Source organism: Salminus brasiliensis, chromosome 8 (assembly GCF_030463535.1).
Source record: "Salminus brasiliensis chromosome 8, fSalBra1.hap2, whole genome shotgun sequence".
Lineage (NCBI taxonomy): Eukaryota > Metazoa > Chordata > Actinopteri > Characiformes > Bryconidae > Salminus > Salminus brasiliensis.
The window spans coordinates 20295811-20323347 of record NC_132885.1 but is presented as its reverse complement, the minus strand read 5'-3'; the positions used below and the strand labels follow the sequence as shown (position 1 = coordinate 20323347).

The following is a 27537-nucleotide window of genomic DNA, read 5'->3' as shown; positions in this document are numbered from 1 at the left end:
CAGAACATCTCTCTAGCGGCCAGGCCAGGGCCCAGTCTGGACCTTCCCATACAGAGCCCGGACTGCAGAGCAGAACTTTCAGCACTGAGAGCAGAGAGAAGTTTGCTCAGGCTGATGTGGACAGCTGGACATGCAGGCAGGCTCTGGCTGGAGTGAGAAGAACCTGAGGAAGAGTGGAAAAGGTCCTGAATCACATCATCCACGCTGAGGAGGACCTGCTTGAATGAGTAAGTGGTCTGCAGGCTAATGCAGCGAACTTGTTTGATTGAAGTCTGCATTATTTCTACAGGAGTGTCTTCTATTACAGCCTCTCTCTCTCTCTCTTAATTCTCACACTCTCTTTCTCTCCCAGACGCACGCATACACACACATGCACTGTTCTAGTAACAGCACAGCACAACACAGATGAGTCATTCTTTCAGACAGGAAAAGAGACAGTGAGAAGGATAAAGACAGCTGTTGGAGGTGTGTTAGAAAGAGGGAATGGGATGAGTGTGTGTCACATAGACAGTTGGTGGTGGTGAGATGCGGCAAGAGACACTGCTATGACTGAAAATGTTATGAATAACTTCCTCATTGTGAGCTTCATCATCTGTTGTTATTGCTTGAATAGCAGTCAGCGTGCTCGCTTGAAACCCACTCCCGCAGCTCCACTGTGTGTGATTTACTGAAGCATGTTTGTAGTAGATAAGCACAGATTGCCCGAATGAACAGATGATTGTGGTAGATATGGGCTATTTATACAGTGTAGCAAGACATCGTAGTCTTCGTGCTTTTAGAGTTAAAAGTGAGGACATCAGGTCAAACTTAAACATGGAACAGTACCAAAGTACCAGATCATCACAAACATCTATTTATTTACAGTAGCTGATCTTGACAGACACTTGAGACCTGAGTGAGAGACTTGAGTGTTTCATGCTGAATTTACTTCAGCAGTGTCTTCAGAAATAGTAGAGGGCGGCGTGTTTGTTAAATGATGAGTGACAGTCACTAAATTTCTCACTTATCGAAGTTGTCTGCCAGTGCATATTGATAGTTATGCAAATGCTAAGGCTGTAGTTCATCAAATCAGTGCTAGATTTGCAAGCAGGGTTGCACCACTCAGGGAACTGTGGCCCAGTGCCAGTGTCTGATATTTAAATGCGCAAATCTCCTAATACCAATATCGGTACATGAACATGTAGAAATTGGAGCTGCGGGCTGTGTGTCTAAATTAGCAGTACAGATAAATGTAACAATCTTTAACACAAAGGGACAGCACCATATCCCAGATTCACTTAGACATTCTGCTCTTCTGGAGTACAATAAATACGTCATCAAATATCAGTTTGAAACATCAACAATATCTAACCATGGTCTGATGCTGGTATCTGTCAATGAAGGCTAATACATGCATCGCGGAAATGTGACAGTAGCTGCATTTCCATCCAAAGGATTTTCACACGCCCTAGTAAAAAAGGGGGAATTCCTGTCTCGCGGTCAGCGGTTCCAGGAAGGCTCCAGACCCACCATGATCCTGACCAAGAAAAAAATTATTTTTACAACAAATCAATGCTTTAAAAAGTTTATCTCACTCTTTAAAACATATCTCAGTGCCTCCCCCAGAGATTCCCCAAACCGCACACTAGCACACCAAATATGTATGTAAAAATAGTGCATTGCTTAGTGCAGTAAGTAAAGTGTAGAAGTGTGCAGTTTGGAATGTAGGGGAGAGGACAGGTGAAATTCTGAGGTACTGAGGAGGAGATGAAAGTTTTTTGTTTTTTTTTAAAGGAACACAGCCACTTTGCAGCTCCTACAGAGAAAGAAGTCTAGAAAGACCACAGCTGCACAAAATGGGAAGTTTCCAAAGAGCTCTATATGGCAGAGAAACAGGATCTAACTGTTCTGATGGAGAATAATAATATCTGTTCACAATAAGAAGAACAGAATGTCCTTATCTAAAGATTATGTGGACATTGTGAAAGCCAACTGTACAGAATTAATGATGTATGTGAAATTAGAGATTGAAACTTCATTGAAACTCTCATGTTAAACATTTTAACAATAAAATAAAAGTTACGCGACAACAGACTTTTGCAGGAAATTATGTCATGTAAAAAACTTATCTTACCATTTTAATTAAAATGGGCTTACAAATCACTGACTTTTTTAAACCCATTTTTATTGAATTGTTTGTAGTTAGCTCAGAATGCAAATGGAAACGCAGCTACTTGAGAACAGATGTTCTATTAATAGGATAAGTATCTAATGCAGTTGCATTGTTTGAAAAGTTTGCAAACAACCAACATCAATCAACAACCCACTCCAGCTCAGTCATGTCCTTCAACACTCTCCTCATATCTCTCAGTTTACGTCTCATTAGTAGATTATGTAACAACTTTTTTGCCAGTGTTGTTGTGTGTCGTTCAACTCTTAGTTAAATGTGTTTATATAGCCCACACATTTTGAGCTCTGGGTTAAAAAAACAAAACAAAAACACTTGCTCATAGAAATCAATGAATTTGACTGTGAAGTAATTAGAATCCAAGTCAACCATAAACAATGTATGAACATACACCAATTGTGGGACCTGTATACTCTTGTGTATGTCCTATTCTATATATCATATGTACTTATATATAAACGCTCCTAGTGTGTTTCAACAAGATAATTATGTCATCACTGTCACACCAAAACCTAATATCTCCAAAATTGCAACTTTACAGACTAAGAAAGAGACATTTTCTATGGAAGGGTTTATTTCTATTGGTCCATTCATTCTGATATTTGGCACAATGTAGAGAACAACAACAAGATTCACATTATCTAAAAAAAGTTAGAAGTGGCAAAATTAAAGATACAAGTCTGTGAGGACAGAGACGATATGCTTGTGTTTGTATTTATGAAGCAAAATAACCGTGGCATCATAACATATCTATTTCTATCTCTATATATAGACCATAATATATATATATATATATATATATATATATATATATGCTAACCCTCAGTGAGGACTGTGAATTTCAGCAGGGAAAACTCTCTCAGGCCTTTTAAGCTGAGAAAGAGAGAGAGTTGTGTGGTGGCAAGGTGCTGAGCTGTAAGTGTGCGGGATGTGGTTCAGGTTGCGTGGGTGCTGCAGTGGTACTGTATACAAATGCTTATCACCTCTCTCAAACACTCAACACACACACACACACACACTCACACACACACTTTGCTACAGCTAACCGGCACTCACCTTGCACACACAAAGCCATGCCTTTTTCATGTGCATGTTGCGCTGTGGTTTTTGTTCAAATTTTGTGTATCTGTTTGTGTGTGTGTGTGTGTGTGTCAGTGTTTTCTAAATAAGGCTCTACTCTGTTGTTCCCTCCCTCACAGGTAAAGCAAGAACATTTCCTCTCTGCTCAAAATATTCTGGGGGTAAGAGCAAAACTTATTTCATGGTGAGTGTGTGTGTGAGTTTGTGTGTGTGAGTGTGTGTGTTAGGTAAGTTGAGTGATATTATATTGGGGTTTTTTTTAAAGCACCTTCATTTTTTTAAAGAGTTTAAGTGGTTAAGCATGGTGGGTTACAACATCACATTCGACATGGTAGACTTGATTCCCAAGAACAGATTTTGCCTGCAGTGTAGTACCCAAAAGCCAGATTCTGTTCATTCTGGGGGAAAGGAGGATATAATTGAAGTATAAATAAATAAAGTATAAATAATAATCATTTTGTTTATATTATGAAACAATATAAAATTACATAAGTAAGAATATCAATAATAATAATAATAATAATAATAATTATTATTATTATTATTATTATGATTTCTATTATATTCTAATATATTAACTATATTATTTATATCTGTTAAATACATTGCACATGAGTCACGTTACTTTTGTGGAGTGATTTTACAGAAGGCTCTTTGTCAAATTGATGGTTCAGGTTTCGACTGCTGATGCTTTTTCCCACGCTGGTGCCGGGATGGAGTCCACAAAGATGTTCTTTGAACTTATTCGTTAACACTCGAAGAACTGACTGCTTTTTCTCACGCTCTTAATGACTTTGTTTCTTACCAAGAGTGATAGTTTTCAGGAACCTCACCCCTGTTTGTTTAACCATTTCCTAAGCTCTGAAAGCCAAATCATCCAAATCAGTTAACAGTAAATTTAAGATGTGCTGCTGGAGGAACTGAACAGATCTAGTTAGTGGCTGGGCTCAGTTGTGTCTAGAGGATTTTTGTCATTGCACTGTAACTTTATTAATGGGGAAGATATTTACACTGATACCGTGATATTGATTTTTGATCCGTATCCATCAGTACCTTGCACTGTGCTGCAGTTTTCTAATCCTACCGTGTCCAGTAGGGGTGTGACAATACACTCAGCCCACAATGTTCACAATTCACAATACATGGATTTAGGATTCAGTATTCTTATGATATTTTGATCATTTAATGAAAATTGGTTGCGTTTTCCATGGTGCTGAATTTTCGACATAATATGGTTGTGCTGGTTTGGGTTGTTTTTTGGCACTGATCACTTTGATGTTCAAACAATGCAGTTGCATTTGATATTATAGTTAATAAAAGGGTCACACACTGAATTTTTATGTCCACGATGCAAATTAGCAGGTTTTCTATCCACCAAGTTTTTGCAAAGTTAGAAAATGTGTAAAAACTGATTGAAAAAAGCATAAACAAACACCAAATATCACAAGAAAATGTTTTATGCTGTCGTCTGCTGGCACAGAAATTGACTGCATTGAATCACAAAAAAATACGTTGGGGTGGCATGGAAATGTCTGCCTTAAGTTGACCACTGCTCAAGTCTGAACTGAAAACATCTCCAACATGGGTAGATTGTAGACGGCTGTAAAGATGATTCTGCTAAAAGCAAAGACAGAGTTAAATCTCTCCATTTTGCTTGTTTTAATGTCACTCCTATTCACAGGTTACCATCTTTATAATCTAAAGTTTCTTCCATATGTAGTGGATGGAAACACGACTTATTTCACATTTTCCATGATTTCATAAATGTTCATAATATTTGTGAAAGGTTTTAATGGAAACCCAGCAATTGTCACATTTTTGAATGGCAAAATCTCTATGTTCTATGCTTTACACCCCAATTATCACATACAAATGTAGCTACTGGACTATTAAATTTTGTTTATTTAATAGAGAGATGTACATGACCATAGAAGATGACAGAGACTAAACTAAGGATGTATGTTGTAACATTTATATCTATACACTAATTTGCAGACTCATCCCCTGGTTTAAATCACTGAAATATATTAGGTGAGTGTGAAAGGATGGACAATAACTAGGTCATGCAGATGGGCTAGGCTGTGAAGTGTTGTTTGTGTAAGCAAGGCAGAGAGAGCTGTGAAGAATGAGAGAGAGAGATAGAGAGAGAGAAGAAGAGAGAGTATTAGACACAGCAGATAGCAGCAGGCTCACCTGGGAAGCCTTGTTGTTGGAGGAGAGGGTTGAGCCCAAGTCCTTAGTGACTGTGAAGGGAGAGAGATATAATGAAGCTAGAGGACAAGTGGAAAGAGGGAAGCTTACACTCCATAGGGAGAAGTGTGTTTGTATGAGAAATCGATGGCCGGAGGATACTGAGAGATGAAGGTGGAGGGTATAAGCCAGAGATTGTGAAAGGGGTGAAATGAATTGTCGTAACTATGAGTAACGTTGAAAGAGGTGTTTATTGTCTATCTATCCTGGGAGGGATCATCCAACTCCTCATCTCTTGATGCTGATTCTGATAAAGATCTAAATCTTTGCCAAAAAACATATTAGCTTTAGAAACTTATTGAAAATAAAACCTATCAGTATATAAAATCAACCAATGTTATAGATGGCCATGTTTTTTCTGACATTTCAGCTAATTTAAGTTGCACCCATTCCTGACAAAGATGTGCAAATGCACACAACAAGCTTGTCTAGTCCCTGTAGAGAAGTATTGGCAATAAAATAGGACTCTCTGGAACAGATAAATACGAACCTATTGGCACCATGCCTAATCCAGGCGTGGGTTAGAGGGGTATAAAGCCCCCCTAGAATTGAGCTGTGGAGCAGTGGAACTGTGTTCTCTGGAATGATGCTGCTTATTGAGTTAAGTTTGATGAGTTAGAGAGTTGGGGATGAGGTAGAGTGGTGATTATTCAACATTCTGACCTCTTTTAACTTGCCATGGCCTTCTAACTTCCTGATGGTGATCATGATTGACTACAGCTGGTAGTGCAGAGCTGAGAAGAATGGTTCTGTTTAAACATCTGTATGTCAGTACAAGTCACCTGGGAGGTGTAGCTACCTTGCCTGGAAGTCTGGAAGAAGATCCAAATTGACCTGTTCTGCTGAGAGGAAAGTGGTTTAAATGGTCAGAAAAAAGCTAAGAACAACCCAGGAACCACAAAGGCGTAGGCATGCTATTACTGGGAAGCTAAAACACCAGTGTCAGGAAACTTTTGCATCAGCATGGACTGAGAGGCTGCGAAACAACACCTTCAAGCTTGACTAGTTTTCAGCTGACCGCATTAACATCGAAAGACATTTGTATTTCTGAAGGATCAACAAACAGAACAATGCATATATGCTTATGTGTGCATGAGCGTTGGATTTACGTGTATGCCTGTAGCGTTGCGCTGGCCTGCTGCTCGTCATAGTGCCTGTCCCTTGTGTACTTGGTGATTAGATTTCAGGCATGTGCCACAGCCAGAATTCCATCCCAGTCTGCCCTATCACACATCCTCATCTGTTCCTCTGACAGCCTACAACCGTCACAGCAGATAACATGTGACCTTTACTGCAGACTGCTTCCTGTTCATTACACACACACACACATATATATATACACATGCACCCACAGAGCATCAGTCACAGATGACACAGTAAACTCTTTTAGGCTAATCTGCTTAGACACATAATCACACGCATACCGGAACACACAGACACACACTTCCATACAATACCTGGTAAGCCTCTCGTAATGAGTCTCTCCTGTTATTATTCTACTTATTGTGTTAATGTCATTGCCAGGCATAAGGCAGAGCATGACACGGATGTCTATGTCAGAGCTGGAAATGATGCCACAACCAAGTTGACCGTGTTTGAGAAACATTTTGATAATTGTACAGTTAGTTATTCAGAATTTACCACAACTAGTTTCATAATCTTTTATAGTGAATCTGAAAAAACCAAAATATGTCACCCTTTCAGTGTCCCAGGTTAGCATTGTTAGCATACCATACCACAACATACCAGTTGATAATTATACAGAATTTTGCGCATCCAAACACCACAGAAACACCTCCACACATAGAAGTTGGACAGTACTGCATGTACGACCGATTTAGTGAGAGACAAATAGATGTACAGAAGTGTGTATAGAATTATATAATACTACTGCCTGTAGTCCTGTTGATGTGTGGTGCGGCTATATTAGATTTTTAACTTGGGGTTGCTGAGGCCCGGGACTTTCTGAGTGGGGAATCCGACTTGCAGGCATTCCAGTTGGAACATCCTGCTTCCAATATCCCAGTTCAAATAGAACGCAGCATCAGTATATAAGCTTTATATTTATACAGCAGTTATCAATTTTATTAGAGCAATATTCATGAGCAATATTCAAATTGCCTGTAGCTGTAAATAATCTAATAGTCTAATATCATCACGATTGTAGTGGTCAAACGAAGTATCTATTAAAATCAACTTGATGTTGCTCTTTTCCAAAACCTTGCTCTTACTTTAACTTTAACCTCAAACCAAATCCTACCCTTAAACCAGGTCTTAACCTTAACCCCAGCCTTGCTTATAAACAACCGAGTTTCAGATTTATCATTACGTCAAGAGAAAACAGTGGATCGTTAAGGTTGGTAACATACACAAGAATCACTGGCTATTTTAGAAGAGCTGTTTCTGTGAATCCCAACACTACTGCTCTTTTCTGCATTTGCATTTGCCATTAACAATACATAAACATCTCGCAAACAAAATCAGCATGAATAAACCTGAAGCTAAATATCCCGCTATATACCAAAAGCCAAAGCATGCACAAACCTCACGACAGTGTGCAGGACCAGGGTTAACCAATGATGTTGGTCAACACTGCTCTGAGGCACTGATTAAGACAAGTATCCCTGTAATTTAAACCTCATCACGATCACTCTGCTCAGGACAAGCCTGTGAAAAACTCCGGACTATAATTCAAACCACCTGGTGTGGCCTCTAGCGGCCAACAACCACAATGGCACGGTGTGAGTGAACACGGCCTGAGACAAGCAAACCGTAAAAGAAACATGCAATGTCAGAGGGCATTTCTGTCCCTCGCCTTAAACAGTGAAACTCCTGCATTTCCACTCTGCGTGTATCCCAAACAGTGTCTTTAAATCTTTTTGACCTTCCACCCTTAACCTTCGACCTTTTCTCTCACTCCCTTCAGAACATGACCCACTCCTGGCCTTCCCAGCAGCCCCCAGGGGGAGGGGGCACTGAGCGATTCCTGTATTCGGATTCCAAGGTGAGTACAAGGGACAAGACGGCCTGTCACAAACACAACAAATGAGCCGGCACCAGAGGGTGCAAAACTCAGCTCGTTTTTTAGAGACCTGAAGAAATGGTGTTTATTTAGCTGCCTGGCGAGTGATTGATGGGTTTGATTCTGTGTGTCTGCTGCAGGAGGGGAAACGACACAGCTCTCAGCATAAACATGGTAATGCTGCACTCAGATTTGTGTAAGAATGTGTGCTTTCGGTTTGTTCTTGTGTTTGTGTGTCTCTGTGGGTGTGCATGCGCATGTTCCTGGAGAGAGTGGTGTTTTCAACGTGCCACTTGTGAGAAACCAATCGCTTCAGATGTTCCTTTCTGGTTCTAATTCTCTTGTTCTTTCTCTCTCTTTTTCTGGTTTTCAGTGAGAGATGATGCATCTATTAGGATGCCCCGTGTGGCCCCTCACAAATCGTAAGTGGAACACATGACCCCTGATCTGCTTGTGGTAACCAGGCACCAGCAGTACGTGCCTGAACTGCCTCTGGCTGTGAGCTTTATTACAGAGTAGCTTAGACAGATGCACATGGATGCACACACATATGCACATACACTCACACACACCGTTGCTTAGATCTGTGTTGGATTACCACTATTTGACAAAGAAATTTAGTCAAATTGACAATTGCATTGACAGTGCAGTTTTTTCACTTTTTGAGTAAACAGCGAAGCACTTTTGTAAGTCACTCTGGATAAGAGTGTCTGCTAAATGCTGTAAATGTAAATGTAAAAATGGAAATTTCAGTTTATTACAGTCTTCCAGTACATATTTAATTATGCAGGATTAAAGCAACATTATGTAACATTTTTTACCTTAAAATAACATCCTCATAATCATTTTAATGCACTACATGCCTTTGGTGAAGCAGACAGGACAATGCTCACAAGAACTGTATAAAGCTGTGAGTCATATTTGTAAAAGATGCGGTAAAGTAATATTACTTTATAAGCCATAAAGTATGTTATACTTATATAAGCCATATGCTGATTTAATAATTTAATGTCATGGTAGTTATAATAGTTTATAATAACATGATGTTGAATTTAAAAAAATAAAATTTAAAAGCCAAAATTTAGGCTATACAAGCAGTGCTCTGAATCTGTCTTTTTTAATAGCAAAAACATGTAAATGTTGATACGTTTTAGGGATGTTTATTTATGAAATCCTTTTCTTCACTTTGTGTAATGTGACAACAGCCTTTTTTGTGGCAAGGCTACTTTAAAATAATGTTGATGCTCGACTGGCACGTCTCTCTGGGGCCAGAACGTCAGCTACTGCACTATAAACCTTTAGTGGAGTGAGCGCAAGACCTCATGCATGGTCATATTTGTTCAAAACCCTATAAGATTATTCTACCTTACTCTACCTTATACTCTACCTACTCTATCTTAGTTCAGAGGGTTCTTTCACTTCAGACAGCCATTTTGTATTTCTCAGTTTGACAACCAACGCATGTGTAAACTGTCTATAAGACGAACTTATAGGGCAATTTGTATTTAAGGCAGTAAATGGTACTCCACAACTGTAGGGGGCTTTAATGTTCATCATGACCCAAGACCCTTTTCAGGAAAGGTAGTAGACCCTTGGTACTCTAACAAGCACATGAAGTATTAAAGACAAGCACTGCAAGCTTTACAGAGTACGCTAACACAGCTGTACAGACATCAAATAAAGCATGGGATCTCAATGCTACTGTGTAGTGGGAGATATTATATAGGTGTTTGACTAAAATGCAATGACATTATTTCACAGTGTCCATGATAACAACGCCATGTGTAACGATTTTGTGGTCCGTTAAATAAATACTAAATACTGCACTAATCTACTTTAAATATGCTTTTGATTTATTGTTTGAGAGTCACTTGTTGCTTAATTCAGCTCCATAGCATGCTGAACAGTCAAACCCACCGCTGTTACACCTAACCTTGGATATTTCTGGACAGAAAACAGTTGGAGTATAAAAGAACGAACTTGAGTAAGGAAGTGGAAGAGACATACATGGGAGGAGTGGGGAGGGGAGCTAGAATTTTACAGCTTCAGCCCTACTGCTGTTTTAAGGCTGGCTTGATGTGGAAGGTTGGGATATTCTCTCTGGCTCTGTCCTCCCACCCTCCATACACACTTCATTAAACTCATAAACTTCATGGAGTTACCATCCAATTAAAAAGGAAATTAACGCAGCCAGAGAGAGAGAGCCTGGCTCCGCACAACAATCAAACCACGGTGCCTTTACATATCTGAAGGGTGTGTTTATGAGTGTGTTTTGGTATGGAACTGACCAAGTGCACACTTTTGACTTCACCATCTCAGACTCGTACACACACACCAATATGATGATTGTGTGCTGTTTGAGTGAGCGTGACACAGTTTCATATTTAGAAGTTCTTACCTTTGCTTTCCATTTTGCTTTCCCAGCATGCTTGCTGATGACCTGAAGCTCAGCAGTGATGAGGACGACGGTGACAAGGTACAAACGCTGTTCAGAACCTCCTTCAGAACCTTCCAGTTCACCTTAGTATTAAGTTTCTGGCAAAATAGGGCCTTATAGTTGTTAATTGTAAATGATGGAGGGGCTAGTTTTACCAGTCTCTAAGTCTAAAATTAGTTTGAACTAAATGAGCTGTAACATCTTAAACTCTTTTTCCCCACTGTTATAACTTAGGAACAAGTCAGCAACAAGTTTGCATTGCTTTGCATGTAGTTACAGATTACTAATGCTTAAGGTGTTATAAAGGTGACAAAACATAAGGGATTAAAACTTAGATTAAACTAAACCATTAAATATATTCTAATGTATTCTTAACCACATTCTTAGTCCCTGTAGAGAAGTACTGCCAATAGAATAAGACTCTATGAAGCAAAAGACATGAACCAACTGGCACCATGCCTAATGCCAGGCATGGGGTAGGGGGTATAAATCCCCCCAGCATTGATGGTGATGGTGCTCCATCCAGTACTTTTGGGATGAGTTGGGGAGTTGGGGATGAGGTGGGGTGGTGAACATCCAACATCCTGACCTCACTAGCGCTCTTGTCGCTGAATGTAATCAAATCCTCAATCCTAAACTCTTTTTAATACCCTTAATTTTGGAAGAAAGAGGGAAGGTCCCAATCCTTTTGTCCATATAGAGTATATCATAGTTGTCTAATGAAAAACATGTATCACCAAAATGGTGACTTTACAGGAGACGGCAAAATGTTCTTAACTTTGAATGGACGTCAGGGTAAAATACGTTTAGTCCAAGTAATGTAGGGCATTTCTATTGGTCTATTCCTCCAGAATTATTTACACCGTGTACAGAGTAGCTTTCAAACAATGGAGAAAACTAAAAAAGACAAAAATGGAGATACGTTTTTCATTGGATAGCATGGACCCTTGTTTATTGAACACTGCGTTAAAACTAACCCAACCATGCAGAGACTGTCTTTTTGCTTGACTAACTTTCACTAGTTGTTTACGTGCTTCAAAATGACATATGACAACTGCTAAGACAGTGATTAAACTAACAGCAGTGTGAATTCAGTGAACTCAGTAATCAAAACTGGTTATGATTAAAATAGTTGACTAAAATAGTTTGTAGAATATCTGTTTTAATGTTTTATCCTGCGTTAGTTTATGCTCCACATTGTTGTACACAATATCAGAGTTCAGAGACTGGAATCAGTACTGATAAATAAAAAGTTGGTTGGCTTTCTTTTTTAGAAGCATTACATTAAAATATACAACAAAAGTGTTAACAAAACCTCCAAAAATCTCCAAAACGTCACAGGTGAGGGAAAAAAACTTTCTAAACTTTAATAAAGATTGTAGATAAATGATTGAGTAATTTTGGAGGAAGTCTATTGGTCACCTGATAATAAATATTTGACATACTGTAAAGCATTGTTGCTGTTTTCAAATAAGTAAAAAAAAAATACAAATGGCAAAAATTGAGCTACACAGCAACAATATACAGACAGAATCCACAGGGCCCAAGTCAAGTATTATTTATGTGTGTGGCTGGCCACCTCTTCTGTCCCGCTGTTTAGTGCACGGTTATTTGTGATAGCCCGCGCTTCAGTCAATCTTCTACTCGCAAAGGTTAACTGTGGCGTGTGCAAGTGTGTGAGTGAGAAAGACATGAACAGGGCATTCCTCCCCTCAGTCTCCGTGAGGTCAGTAGAAGTTCAGCTGCGGGACTGTGTGTGAGACACAAACGGCGTCTTTAGTGCAGACGTGCATATGATCTGGCTCACACGTGCAATTTGCACACACACGTTCATATCTCTTGTTTGACCCAGTTCTTGGAGAGTGCCTACATGGCTTCCTCTCATTTCTCATTAAAGGCTCTTTTCAGTTTGTACTGACAGCGCTGATTCGTCTTAAAGTAGAGCTATTACCTCCACTGCACTTCTCGGGTGTGTGATATTCATTATATGGGTGTGTGTGTATATGTGTGTGTCAACTGGCCATCTTGAGGTAATTAGACAAGTCTAATGGTTGAGTCAGCCTGCTGAAGCAGTAGGAAGAAAAACAGTTGTGGGTGAAGCATATGTGTGTGTGTGTGTGTCTGTGTTTTGTTTGTGTTTATGTGTATGTGGAGGCTATGTGTGTCTTTTACTGACCGTCTAGCTTTGTGTGAGTCATAGCAGGTTGACTCACTGCAGTATTATGCTTCATGCTCATGACCTTTCTGCATCACTGTTTCTGAACTCTTTGTGCTGCTGTGATCAGCACTCGTCTCATTTGGAGTTTTTCATGGACGTCTGGTTGAAAACCTGGGAAACTCACAGTTATTTATTTATATCTTCTCAAAAGGGGCATCAGCAAATTGCGTCCTGGGCTGATCATCACAAGTAAGTAGGCATTTTTATGTGTGTGTATGTGTTTGTGTGAATGTGATAGCATTGCACAGTATTACTATAGAGCCTATAGTGTGTTCTTTTGTGCGACTACTCCATTAGCTTAAGCAAACTCACCCACCTACACAGAGTATGTGCAACAGAGAAATTCCTGGTTTACATGTAGAACGGTAACTGGACTACAGGAAATTGTTTTGAGATGGAGATGCTGAAATACACATAATGTAAACAGTGACTACAGCAGTGGCTACAGTGCGGCCAGTAGGTGGTGAGGGAAGGGCTTTGGCTCACAGATAAACAAAAAAGCAGCATTGATATGAAACATGAGCTTAGTTACTAGAGCTTTTGAAAAAAATAAAAAACAAAATAGAAATGTGGTTCCACTTGAAACAAGGATGCTTGGGTCTTAATTAAAAAGTGTAATTTTAAATGTAAATAAAAATAATAATTTGAACTTTAGCAGTTTGATGTCACCAGTATCAAAACACTGAACCTAGTTTCTGTAGTTAGATGTGTAGAACACACACTTTCATTATTCTTACCATCACTACTATGATTATACTATAACTATTACTACACCTAAGTAGAGGAACAGTCTTATGTGGTGGTACAGTGACTGTGGTGATACAGTGACTTTTATTTTATTTATTATAAGACGTTTTGACCAGAGGAGGATGAGTGCCCCCTTGTAAGTCTTTTATTTTTTTTTTATTATTATTTATTTTGTCCTTTTACTGGATTCCTGTTAAGCTTCGTTACGTCAGTTGTAAAATGAGCTATACAAATTCATTTCATTTGAAATACATATTGGAAACATGAGTCCAATCTTTGCATATGAACGTTTTTCAGAATTTTCACATGAACTGGCTTGGCCTCCACCAGTTTGTTTAAAAGCCTCTCAATCCAATCAAATGAATAGATCCAGTACCGAAGTCTGTTCTTCCTTTTAATATGTCATACCTTTTCTTTTTTTTAAAAAAATCAGTTTTTCGAATTGTTTATTTTCAGCTTTAAAATAAAAAAAAGTAAAAAATAGGCTCAGACTTTTGGACCCCAGTTTATTGTAGTTTTGTACAGCCCTGTGTATCATTTAATGTGTGTGTGTGTGCATTTTCTTTACTTCACATCATGTTGTTTTTAGACACATTACTGCATATCCTTCACACATGTATGTATGAAGCTTGTATACATGCATCCTTGTGTATGTTGATCTATAACTAATGTGTGTATATGTTTCTGTATATGTGTGTGTGTGTATGCGGGCGTTGACTGACAGTCTGTCTGGGCAGCGCACACACACACATGGCGGGAGGGCGAGACATTCCAGCTCAGGCTCCTCAGGATCTGATTCTTCCAGTGAGTCGGAGAGCAGTAGCCAGCGGTCGCTCAGCCCGAGCCCACGAACGCACACCCAGCCTGGAGCAGTCAGCCAAGCACAGCCCGGCACCTGCAGCAAAGAGGTACATCTTCACCTGTACACATCGGTTTCTCCTCATCTCCTGCTCGCGCCTGTCTGTTTTCCTCTTGCTTGTTCTGGGAACTCCTCAGCAGTACTTCTTGTTGTTCAGGAGGAGGTGTAGAGGTTTGGTGGAGAGTGGTGGAGGAAGCACCAGGAGGAGGAGTGTGTGGGGGATGAGGAATGTGGGTGAAGGGGGGTGGGGAGCTGCAAGCCACTGAGAATTTAGAGTTTCAGTGTCACGTCAACATGCAGACTCCCTGCAGACCAAATAGATAGGAAACAGTAGTAGGCCTCATTGATTTCAATGCATAAAACAAGATGCTCTCAGGAAGATCAAACCTTTCAAAACCTTGAAATATTAGGATTGCCCCCTAATTCATCTGTCTCGTAACTATATACAATAGATCATGATTGTTTAGTTAATAATTAATAGTACTTACTTTTACGTTTAATATCGGATACGAATAGGGTGAAAGGGTTGCTTGTATGCTTAAAGGGGCCATATCCTACATTTGTTCTTGTATTTGATTTGCTTCCCTGACATACACTTGTTCTGATTGGCTGATCTGTATTGTGCTCATTCCAGGCTGAAACACTCCCTATACCTTCAGCATCAAAGAACTGGTTAAGCGTCTGCAGGCTGAATATGCAGATATATGCGAATGCAGTTTTTGTGACATTACAAAAAACAAATGTTAGTTTCCATAAATAAATGTATGAGCTGTGGAGTGATTTTTATGTTGAAACAACAATTATATAGTACATCAAATTCTTTTATTTCAGTTTAATTTTTTATTAATTTTGTATGGTATGGGCCCTTTAAGCTGTGTAGGGTTGTAATGTGGAATGTAATTGGAGGTAATTGTCAGGGAAAGTGGGATGTGGATGGGGGGGGCTTCCGCATGCTGTGGTTGCACAGACCTGCTCTACTGTATGAATGAAGGTGCCTTTGTGACATAGCAGGCTTTACTACTGAATGTGCAGTATATGGCAGCCTGTGGAGCAGGGAGGAGGGAACACCATGTGTTTTTCATCTGTGCAGCCGTGGAGTGTCTCTGAGGAGTAAGGCTTGGAAACGCACAGTTCCAGGTAGAGGGGGGGTGTTAGAGACGAGGGGAGGGAGCGAGAGAGGGCACAAGAGATGCAGTGTCTTCTCTGGAAAGGGAGAGAGGGATGAGGAAGAGGGGGGTGTGTTTGAGTAGAGGAGTAGGAGTTTAAATTAGCACCGGTCAGCTACCAGAGGGAAAGCAGGGAAAAGTAGACTGCCCTCATTCCTATGTATGCCTGAAAGTGAGTATTCTCTCATTATATTCTCCCATTATCTTCTGTTTAGTTCAGGTATTTGTGTTATTATTGTTTACAAAGTTTTAGATATAAAACCATTTAAAAAAGAAATATTATTTAATATTATTAAAGAGATGTTGTTTGTATAGTGTGTGTATAGACTCTGGAATCTGCTGGGCTGTTGTGTTAGTTTAAAGGCCTTGGTTTTGATGTGTTACTTAAAGAGGGGGATGAGTGATGTTTATGTCATGGTGGATTCCCAAGGCTCCTTCTTTTCCTCTCTCGCTCTCTCTACCATACCAACTGTTTACTCAGTTCTCTGGAATGCCTCACAATTATCACAATCTTTTCTGCGCTAGCTTATGACCATATTGCTGTCTTTAACTCTGCTTCTGTTGAGTTCCACAGTCTGTGGGGTTTTGTCAGTAGTCCCATCTAACAAATGTATTAATTTTATAAAATGTTTTGCAATTTTTATCACTATTATATATTTTAAAGACCCTGCAAAGACCCTATAAATACTCATGGTCCAGTTATTTGTAATCAACTTCATTATAGTCTCTGCTGAAAAAAAAATATTTGTGACACAAAGTCATGCCATATCTGAACTTTAACTAAAGACAATGTTAGGATGTGCCAGTTTCCTCATTTCTCTGCATCTCACTGGTTACAATATGTGTCACTCCACAACCAGGATCCATCCTTCACACACTGGCAGCTGGACACTTGGCTTGAGAAAGTTCGTAGGAACCGACACTCAGTTGACCACGACCTGGGAGGAGGTCAGAGCTCTGGTGTGACTTTTGACTCTGGCCGAGGACCGTCTCCAGGAAGATACTGGGAGAGAGATTCCAACCCTGTGACAAGACGGGACCGCAGCCCAAGCCAAAGCCCTGTCCCCAGCCCTAGGTTTGACTACAGCCCAAGGCACAGTCCTCGGTCCAGTCCTGGATATAGCCCTTGTCCAAGCCCAGGAATCAGTCCAGTGCCAAGCCCAGTTCCAAGTGTTTGCCCCAGCCCAGGTGCCAGCTTAAGAGTAAGCCGAAGCCCAAGCCCTTTACCTCCTCACCCACCGAAAAGCCCTAGCCCTACAGTTGCCCATGCTTCTGCCCCTCAAAGACTCACTTATCCTCAGGTTTCTGCTCACCACCAGGAAAGCCCCAGGCGTCCTCCACAACCGACGCATACCTCCAGTCCTGTGCGTCAGCCTAAAGTCAGGCCATGGGTGCCTCCAGACCATAACACTGAACGTATTACTGACTCTAGACAGCCTGGTCTCCAGCAACATTTTTCCAAACACAAAGAGACTCCACACAAGCCCAAAGCCCAGAGCACTGACTCTAGAACCAAATCCAGGTCCAGTCCCGCTCCAAACACAGATCCACGGCATCACTCTCAGGCCAGCTCCAGGTCAAACCTTAGTCCTAAAGTGAAACATAGACACTTATCTTCCACTGACCCCAGTACTGAGCGTAGCCACAGGCCTGGTGAACACAGGAGCAAATTCAACCAGAGTTTGAACTCCAAGCCAAAACACAGCCCCACATCCAAATCCAAGCACTTAGCCCACTCTGAGTCAAGCAGTGGCTCCATCCACAGTTCCAGCTCCAGGCCTCCACCTAGACCTGACCCACAGAATTCAGCTAGGCCACTCTCAAAGCCTAGCTCTAGGCTCAGCCCCAGTCCGAAGCCCAAACCAAAATCCAGAGATTTACCAGCACCCAGCACCAGGCCGTCTCAGAAGGAGCAGAAACCTAGAGAGAGAGAACAGGAGGGTCACAGTCACGGTAAGGCACAGGGAGGACCCCAGGTCCAGGCAGCAGAAGCTCAGAGACAGGGTAGGCTGGCGGAGGAGCAGTTGATCAGGCGCCGCTGGGTCCGCAGCTCTGAGGAAGAGGAGGAGGAAGAGGAAAGGAGAAGAAGGAGAGAAGGAGAGGAGAGAGAGAGGAAGAGGAGGAGGAGGAAGGAGCCAAATGCTGAATGGCAGGAGGTACAGCCCAAGCAGAGACCCCACACCAACAGCCAGCATCAGCAGCAAAGCGAACGCAACGGACCGCAGCGTGAGGAGCAGAGGAAAAAGAAGAGGAGGAGGAGCAGTGAGGAGTCCTCCCAGGCAGGGGTCATAGACTCCAACCCTTCTCCTCCACTTTCTCCACCCTCTCCCACGCAAGTCGTCCGCCCTGCACGGCCACCACCTTCCTCTTCGTCCTCTTCTTCTTCGTCCTCTTCTTCTTCATCCTCTTCGTCAGAATCAGACTCAGAGCCAAGTCCGCTCCAGAACGTTGCCAAAGTCCCTGCAGACTCTACATCCAACCAGCGGCCTGCAGGAAAACGGAGACATCATGAAAGACCCACAGAGTCAAAGTCCAGCGTAACAGACCCCAGTAGGGCAAGTGCGTCTCCAGACGAAGGGCAACAGCGTCGGAAAAAGCACAAACTCTACACCTTGGTGCCATTTGGCCGCACAGAGAAGTCCACTGCTGTCTCACACCGAGGACTGAGAAATCTAGTGGTGAAGATAGACCTCTCTCTTCTAGCCAGGGTCCCGAGCGCAAGTGAGGTCTCGGAAAGACGGTCTTCATCTTCATCCTCTTCTTCACTGCCAGCAAAAACGAAGGAAAAAACGTCCATGAGACATCAGTACCAGCAGGAGCAAGAGGCTGGAGATGGCAGGAGTAAACGGAAGGTGAGAATATACAAAATAAGAAGACGTTTGCACAGTAGCGAATTTGTATCAGCTCTCTGATGTGTGGAAGTGTGGACTTTGTGTTCCTTCAGGCTGAGAATGGCGAGGCTCAAAGAGACAGTAAGAGAAGCCATTTTCACACAGATAAACTCCCAGCTCACTCACACTCAGCCAGCAGTGAAAATCAAGAGAGCCGCTCCAGCAACAAGCAAAATGGGTATGATTAAACGCAAACCATGACTTTATGCGTGACACACATTATCATCATTTACTGTTGAAATTCCAGCATTTCAGCCAACATTTTTTATGTTTATGTGCTGCTATCAGTAAATACGAGGGCATGTTTTCTGTGTCTTGCTGTTTTTTCACCACACAGTTGTAAACACTGACTGTTTGAACTGTAAATCGGTGGCCTGGCCTGTTTACCGATCACCCCATATATCTCAATTAGAAAAGCAGCTGTTACTTTCGTTTAGCGTTTGCTGGCACATTCACTAGTTCTAGTTACAGTTCACCTGTCATTCTACACTAAATACATAAAACAATGTATTTAGCATAGATATCTGCACTGTGTTTATTGGCAGAGTTACTGTATTTGTGGTATCTGTTTGTAACGGGGTTGACAGATGTTTTTGGCATACTTTCTATACAGACATCATGAGGACTATTTTTACACCAAGAGGCCATTGTCGCCACTCTCCCCTCCATCTGCTGTGAAGATGCAGCATGCAGATCAGCAGCACACACACCCACAGAGAGACTCTGCAGTGAAAAAAACACAGGTACACAAAGCACCCTATACTATTAAGCACCACAACCCAAGAAACAGACAGGAATCTCTGTGTACATGGAAAACAGGACACAACATTCTAAGCTGAAACAATAAATGACCAGGCGTGAAGATGGACTTAGAAGGCCACTCTCAATGTAATAACCACACAGTCCACTAAAGTTTCATTTCATTAGTTTGAGGTTTTGGGTTTTACTGACTTGACCACTGTCCACCCTCTGAACTGGATTTATGTTTGTTTTAAAGTTGTCTCATAGCTGGTGTGGTTTTATAGACATAGAAATCATTGTTCCACACTCCGTTTTTTGTTCAGGTCGACATAATAGATAAAATAACAAGGAAGCAATGTTCTGTAGCTTGGACATGATGGTCAACCTGTGTGGTCAGCTAAACCATCAAATTTAAACAAAAAAAAAACATATCCTATCAACATTTAAGCTGCTCAACTATGTAGTACTTTAGTAGTAAGTACATAAGGTACATGGCAACTAGTAGTGTAACAGATCACAAAACTCAGATCATGGTTTTTCAATCAAGGATCAGATATTTTATTCTTTCAGTATAGAAGTATTTTGTGTTACTGTTTTGTTTGTATTAGTGACTTTTATTTTGACATGGTCTTGTTATTTTTTGTGACTTTTATGTTGACACGGTCTGTATTATGTTTGTATTATTATCGTTTGTATTAGTGACTCTTATTTTAATTTATTTTGCCGGTTTCTTTTTTTCCTGTCATTGTGTTTCACATGTGAAGTCTATCGTTCTAAGGTTGACTAACTTGAAGATTTCTCCTTTTTACAGCATATGAAACTCCCACGCCTCACATTAATAGAACTCAGCTCTCCACTCACACACCAGAGTGATGTAGCTGCAGAAGTGCTGGATGTGTTGCTATATTACTCTTGTTGCACAATGTTTACAAAGTGTACCAGTTTTATTCTTGTGTGCCATTCACGTGACAGACAGCTGCTCAGTCTGTATGTTTTCACTGCAGCTTTGCGTCCGGATTCAAGGAATTATTACTGTACAGCAGTAAAACTCTATTCTACACTGTTAACTTTTTTGGCAATCTGTACTGATCATTATATGTGATTATAAGTGATGTGTTACACCACTAATAGCATCTATATAAAGTACACAGCAACAATGGCATTCTTATTTAAGAATTTATTTATTTGATCAATTAATTATTTTTTACAAATTAATAGATTACAAATTTATTTTAATTTCTTTTAGACCTGCTAACATTGAATAAAAAAATGATTCTAGTTTTTTAAGTTTTCATTAATTTCCTGTGAGAGAAAAACAAAATATGCTACATTGCCAGAAGTATGTGGATACCTGACCTGTAGGAGATTGTTGGACACTGCATTCTAACTATGAATATAAATATAAAGACATTACACATTGTGATTTTAGGCTTGTGTGCCGCTGTATGGCCATGGAAACCAATTTCGTGAAGGTTTCTGACAGTGATGTTAACAGTTGTTGACATCAGGGGCAGGTTATTATATGCCTCAGCACTTTAAAAGCACTGACAATTGGGCAGATCTAGCAAGACATAAACTTCATAAATTGACTTGTGGCAAAGGTGGCATCCTACAGTGACAGTGCCTAATTTAAAGTCCCTAAATATGACCTATCTACTGCCTTATCTATGTTTGTCTATTGAGATGATATGGCTGTTTGTTTTACTTTATACACTTGGTAGAGAGGGGTGTGGCTGAAACACCTGAACTCAATCATTAGGAGGGGTGTCCACATATTTTTAGCCATATAATGTATTTTGTGAAAAAGTATCATGATATTATTTTCACCATATCGGCCACCCATATCTCTAATAGATGCAGAGAGCTCAGCCGAAGATAGAGGCGGAGTGTCCTGGAGCACTGGGGAACATGCAGCCTCCTTCTGGGTCTTGGGTGCCATCTACAAACCAGACAGCTTACTACAGAGGAACCGTGCCTTACACTGATGTGTGAGTTATCTGTGATAGCTTTTGTATTCACACTACTGTCTATATCTGTATTTATCTGAGTAGTAAATACTCAGGCTTTTAAATCACACATATGGAACAGCTAACCCACAGCCTCCTCCCTTTCTCACTTCAGTTCACACCATGCTGAATACTACATGCATGAGGCGAAGAGGCTGAAACATCGTGCAGATGCCATGGTATGTCAGCAGTGAAAATGCAGTCACAGTGATGTGAGGGTATATTTAAGGATTATAGTATATCTAAAATGTCTAATAAAATATCTAAATGAGTTAGGTGTGAAAAGCACCCAAAAGGGACTATTTAAAGGACCCATATTTATCTTGTCATTTTTATTTTTCCTTGAGGTCCACTTGCAATTTTTGTATAACCCTGCTGTACATTGAAAACCATATTGCTTTAAGTTGTCTCCATGGTTTGAACCCTGTAGCTGCTTTGTACACTATGTAATAATTATGGATGAATAGACCAATAGAAATGCTCTAAAATTGCGAATAAGTCTTATTCTAAATGATAAATTATTGTTTCTTCTCCTGTAAAATCATTATTTTGGAGATTCACATTTTGCTTGTATATTATTTATATTAATAGCTTTATTTAATACAAGATACTTCCTGGTGGTTAATGGTTAGTAGCATAAAGCACTAAAGACTGAGAAATGTTCATGACTCATGAACAAAAAAAAATTGCTTTCTTACTTCTTACCTTGGTCATGAATTCTCAGTGTACTCGAAGCACATCAGGGAGCGTTATCCAGCCGGAAGTAAGTTTGTTATTGTTGTGATGTAACATGAATTTGTAACGTACCTCATCCTACAAACACTAAACTGAAAAATATATATATTATAATATATTATAATATAATATATATAATATAATCACTCAAAAAACACTTGAACTCAAAGAAACTACAGTGGTTCCATACTTCCATTCCTGCATCTTATTACTAATAATATCATTATGCGTTGCTTTCCTTGTGGTTCCTGAATAATAAACCTTAGGGTTTGGACATTCCCAAGAGTTTTAAAATCCTTTTAAAATTGGTTCTATGTTTCCCTGAAAAAGGGTTCCACTAAGGATGCATATCATAGTAAATAAACCCTTTTTGTTAGGATTGTGGACGAGCATTTTAAGGAGAATATACAGCAAATAAACCTTCCAATTTACACCACACAGCTTCACACCACTCAGAGTTTGTGTTTTATCTCACTCTCCCTGCCTGGTCTCAGGTGGATAAACTAGGGAAAGCTGTGAATTACGTGGATGCTGCTCTGTCATTTATGGAGTGTGGCAAAGCCATGGAGGAAGGACCTCTGGAGGCCAAGTCCCCTTATACCATGTATGCAGAAACTGTGGAGCTAATAAGGTGTGTATGTGTTCTTGGTCTGTCTGTTATCTCTTTTGTAGTATATGTCGTTCAGACACACCCACCCACAATACACAGGACACACAATACACAGATACTGCTCTGTCATTGATATAGTCTTGTTTTTGATAGATACGCCATGAGGCTAAAGAGTCACACGGGCCCTGGAGCCAGGCTGGAGGACAAGCAGCTCGCTGTACTTTGGTAAATAGCACTTTTCAACCCTCTGTATTAATGAAAATTATTAGTTAACAGAAAGGTTCATTAATGTCTTTCACCAGTCGACTGATAAGACATGCCTCTTTAGTTTAGCCTATGTTGGCTGATCTACTATAATTGGGGTAACAGGGAAAATTAATCATTCCTTAAGCTAAATATCAATTATACACCTTTTTTAACTTTGTAGTTCATCATATGTCCCAGTGTTGTTAATCTGCTACACAACAGCACCACCTATCTAACAATAAAGACTCACACACTCCTTTGTCTGAAGTGCATGCTGCCTGCTGCTTGTTTTTTCATAGCCAACCATTATTGACCCCCCTGTCCCACTTACACTTGGAACCTAGCAACACCTAACTTCATTAGCTACTCAGGGCACATGTACATTAATCAAATGCCAATCCAGTTTATATGTAATAAATGTATTTGTGTCTGTGTCTGTATTGTAGTTTCCGTTGTCTTGCTCTTCTGTACTGGCAAATGTTCCGGCTGAAAAAAGACAATGCCCTGAAATACTCCAAAGCCTTGCTGGACTACTTCAAGGTATGGCCTTATATCTGAAAAGATTCAAAGTTGGGAGAGAAATTCATGAAAAGTAGCACATGGCTGTCACAGTTACATTACTAAACTAGATTTACTAATTTTCTTTTTATTTCATTGATTAAAAGGAATAAAAAATAACTTCTTTATGAATCATCAATGAAAGATTAGTTTGAAATTTGCATGGTGATGCATATTTTTTAATTCTCCTATTATTTCTGTTCAAAAAGGAACAGTCTAATGGACATGCCCATTCATAAGCATGTTTGTCCCATTTCCACATGGTGTTTTTTCTACACTTGGAATGGTTTCTAAAGCCTTCCATAATATATTCTGTACATTTTGAAAGACTGTACATAATATGGCTGCATAAGTCCGTTTTTATTTGTTGATCTAGTTTAAAGCTTTAATTACTTAATTAATTGTCAAAAGTGGTCAGCTAATTACCTCATTACTAATATTTAATTAAAGGATAATGACAGCTCCATTATTTGCCCTTTTTGTTGTGGCATCAAATGGGGGCTCTGTCTGTCATTTGCTGAGTAAGTAACTGCGAGCTAAATATCTTATTTATCATTTATGTCATTTAGCCTTTCCGCCTTTCACTAGAGTGCGCCATTAAAGAGAAAAAATCTGATGGTCTTCTTTTCTGCATCGCAGTGACCTACTGGAGATTTTGGTTATTTGGTACATTTTTACATAGAAAAGAAACATTTACAGTTCTAGATGTCATATTTTAATAGTATTAAACATGTACACTAATGTGGGACACACATCTTAACAATCACAAAAGAGGGATGTTCAATCGTATTTTAAATCCACAGCAACTAGCAATTGGGGCAAAACGCAGAAAATGGTCCTGCTATTTTTGCATTGTCATTTACTTTACTATGTGTTTCTGCAGAGTTCTCCCAAAGGGCCTCACGCAGCACCTTCTTGGAATGATGTCACAAAGTAAGGCCTAAATGCATCTGGACACTGTATAAGTGCTTATTTCATAGATCAAGCTGATGTTAAATACACTGTGTGTGTGTTTTGTGTGTATTTCTACAGGGGACTTGTGCCTCCTACTTGCAAATCCCCTATTGGTTTTTTGGGGTCCCAACCTGGCAGCTCCCCCACCTCCCCTTTTATTAACATCCCCCACCGTATCCACCAGATGGCAGCAAACCACCTTAATATTACCAACAGTGTGCTTTACAGTTACGAGTACTGGGAGGTGGCTGACACCTTGGCCAAAGAAAACAAAGGTGAGTCAATCAGGGGGGTCAAATCCAGGGTCCGAGTCTGCTCTCTCTAAAGACCAGAGCACAATGAGCCAGCATTCTCCAAACACAGGTCATATTTGATCCCATACCTGTGTGAGAATGTAGGGAAACCTGTTGATTAATCATTGATCATCATTTTCATGAAGGTTCATGCTCATTCACACTGTTCTATACGTTCCCCTCCTCCTCTAACTGGGGAGTGGTCAGTTTCTTTCACACTGTTCAGAAAGGTTCCTCTTCATGAACTGGTTGTGAACGGTCCATTTACACTACTCATGAATAGTCTCTGCATTCACATTGTTCTAGAACGTTTCCCAAATTCTTCTAGAATATTCTACCTATTAGCACTGTTGTGGAATTCCCATGCATTCACATCGTTCTAAAATGTTCTCCTTGAGAACACTGATTTGGAGTTTCTTCAGGTTTGTTTTACAGTGTTCAGTAAGTGTTCTAGAATGTTCTCCCTACCGGTACTGTAATAGAATCTTCACTTCCTTTTACACCTTTCTATTGGTTCATCTGTTTTCTCACATGTAGGAGAGCGTTCTCCTTGTTCCGTGTTCTAGAACGCTCTTCAGCTTCCAGCTCCTTTCACACTGTTCTCAGATATTTACCTTCTTTCAAATGTTCTAGAATGTTCTACATCACCCACTGTTCTAGAATGTTTTTCCATTCAAACTGTCACCCTCCCCTGTGTCCTGCGTTCACATCGGTTCTTCTGACTCGTCCGTTCTTCTTCTGGAACCGTATTAGGCTAACTGCCAGCTCGTGTTTGTTGGCTAAACTAAACCAAAAAGCATTATTTGACTCGTTACAGTAGTGGTTGCTTTATATAGTTGATTATGAAGAGATTTGTAATGGGTTCTGTACCTCTTTTCCCCACCAATCCAAAGAACCCCTTAGTTCTATATGGCACCAATGCCTGTACCAAAGAACTCTTTTAAAGAGTGTACTCAAGTGTGGTTGGTTGTGGAAGTTGGACCACTGGCTATATATGTTTGACTTTGTGCTTGATTACCACATTTGTACTGAATACATCAACTGAAACCTCCCTCTCTCTCTTTCTCTCTCTCTCTCTAGAGTTCTTTAACTACTTAAACACACTGACTGGACCATTGACTCTACACAGCAGCATGGCCCATATCGTCCAGTACACCAGGCAGGGACTGCAGTGGATAAGGATCAGTGCCAATTTGTCCTAACTTTCACATTCAGCCTCTGCCTCGACGTGGTTTCTCAGGACTCGACTATACTACATGCTGTAACCTGGATATTCCCCTGCGGTCAAATAACTCTTCCAGTCCCCACTGCAATGTCAGTTCAGTTTCCTATGCATCCCGTTGTAGGATCCACGCTGTCATCTGTTTTGACGAAACATGTTCACAGTATGATGGAGCAGTGCTTCCAAGCTCCAGTCCTGGAGGCCCATGAGCAAAGTTTTGTATTTTGCCTGCGTGAACTGATTCAGCCCACGAAGGACTTTCTAATTAACCATTAATGTGACGCAGATGCAGATAAAACACAAAGCTAATGGATGGATCTGGGAAACACTTGAGGAGTGGGTAAAAGAGCTGCTGGTCTTGCTAACTTTTCCTCACCACAGGTAGGAGGCATTAGGGAATCTTTTCACGTGTGCAAGCCCTTCCACAGATTTCATTCTCCGTATTTAATATGAGAAGGCATTAAGAAAGTAAAGGTGTCTGAATGTTTTTTTTTTCACACAGTTGTACTTCTGTACAAAAGGTACTTTGCCAAATGTGCCATATTGTTGTTCTAAATAATTCATCGTTTTATACTTCAAACAACACGGTATTGTACCGTGTGGACTGATGTGGCTTTAAATAGTGAAGCGTTTTATTCAAGTAGCTCTTAATAAATGACACCATTGTGACCAGGACACTTCTTTTACGTCTTCATATTTTTGTATGGTTTTATCAGTGCATTTGTATTGTATTTTATAGGCACTTTGAATGTGGTCAATGTGTGTGTTTTTTAAGACTGATTTTTTATAAAGGTTTTTGTGCAGCTGTGTCTCTTTGGTCATTTTTATGCACAGGCTCTTATGCAGTTGTGGTTAGATTTTTTTTTTTTAATGGATGGAATGAAACCTGTATTTAACAGATTTATGCTAATGGGTGTGACAAACAGCACTATACCTTCAGTTCAATCTGTGTGCCACTGCCAGGGGGCATTCCTTCATTACCCCTAAATAAATGGTATTAAATGTGTTAAAATGTTTAATTAAGTTTGCTACATTGCCACTTAAACAATAAAATAGTCATTCAAAATCAGTATCTGTTCAAAGGACCTACATATGCAATGGAAAACTTGCAGCTGTCTTGACCGGTATCCTTCAATCCGATTACTTATCACTGTTTTAGAGATACAGTCCCCAGCTGACAAAAACATTATGAGGACGTTGAGCAACGTTTTTAAAAGGTTCCGGAAGGTTAGCCAGTAGCGTTACAGATATTGTGTGATATAACGGTTTGCATCACAACATTATTAGAACGTTAAGTAACAAACACTATCCCAGTTAGACACACATTAACGTTAT

At 40.2% G+C, this 27537-nt stretch overlaps 1 protein-coding gene across 1 annotated transcript; it reads left to right on the top strand.

Moving 5' to 3' along the window:
* aff3 (AF4/FMR2 family, member 3) lies at window positions 1-27065 on the top strand. The gene is made up of 19 exons (XM_072685170.1): window positions 1-227; window positions 3367-3431; window positions 8424-8501; window positions 8660-8693; window positions 8893-8941; window positions 10944-10995; window positions 13326-13363; window positions 14646-14829; window positions 16807-18798; window positions 18891-19015; window positions 19451-19580; window positions 21433-21566; window positions 21700-21763; window positions 22814-22950; window positions 23083-23154; window positions 23622-23715; window positions 24617-24666; window positions 24766-24962; window positions 26061-27065. Exons 1-19 carry the CDS (start codon window positions 224-226, stop codon window positions 26180-26182), a joined length of 3621 nt encoding a protein of 1206 aa, XP_072541271.1. The 5' UTR covers window positions 1-223; the 3' UTR covers window positions 26183-27065.
* Window positions 27066-27537: the final 472 nt, after the last annotated feature.

Bases quoted from the DNA above. Each gene is read 5' to 3' on its own strand.
- aff3 (XM_072685170.1), top strand. The intron at 8,694-8,892 runs GTAATGCTGCAC...TCTGGTTTTCAG, and splicing joins CAGCTCTCAGCATAAACATG to TGAGAGATGATGCATCTATT. The intron at 23,155-23,621 runs GTAAATAGCACT...TCTGTATTGTAG, and splicing joins AAGCAGCTCGCTGTACTTTG to TTTCCGTTGTCTTGCTCTTC.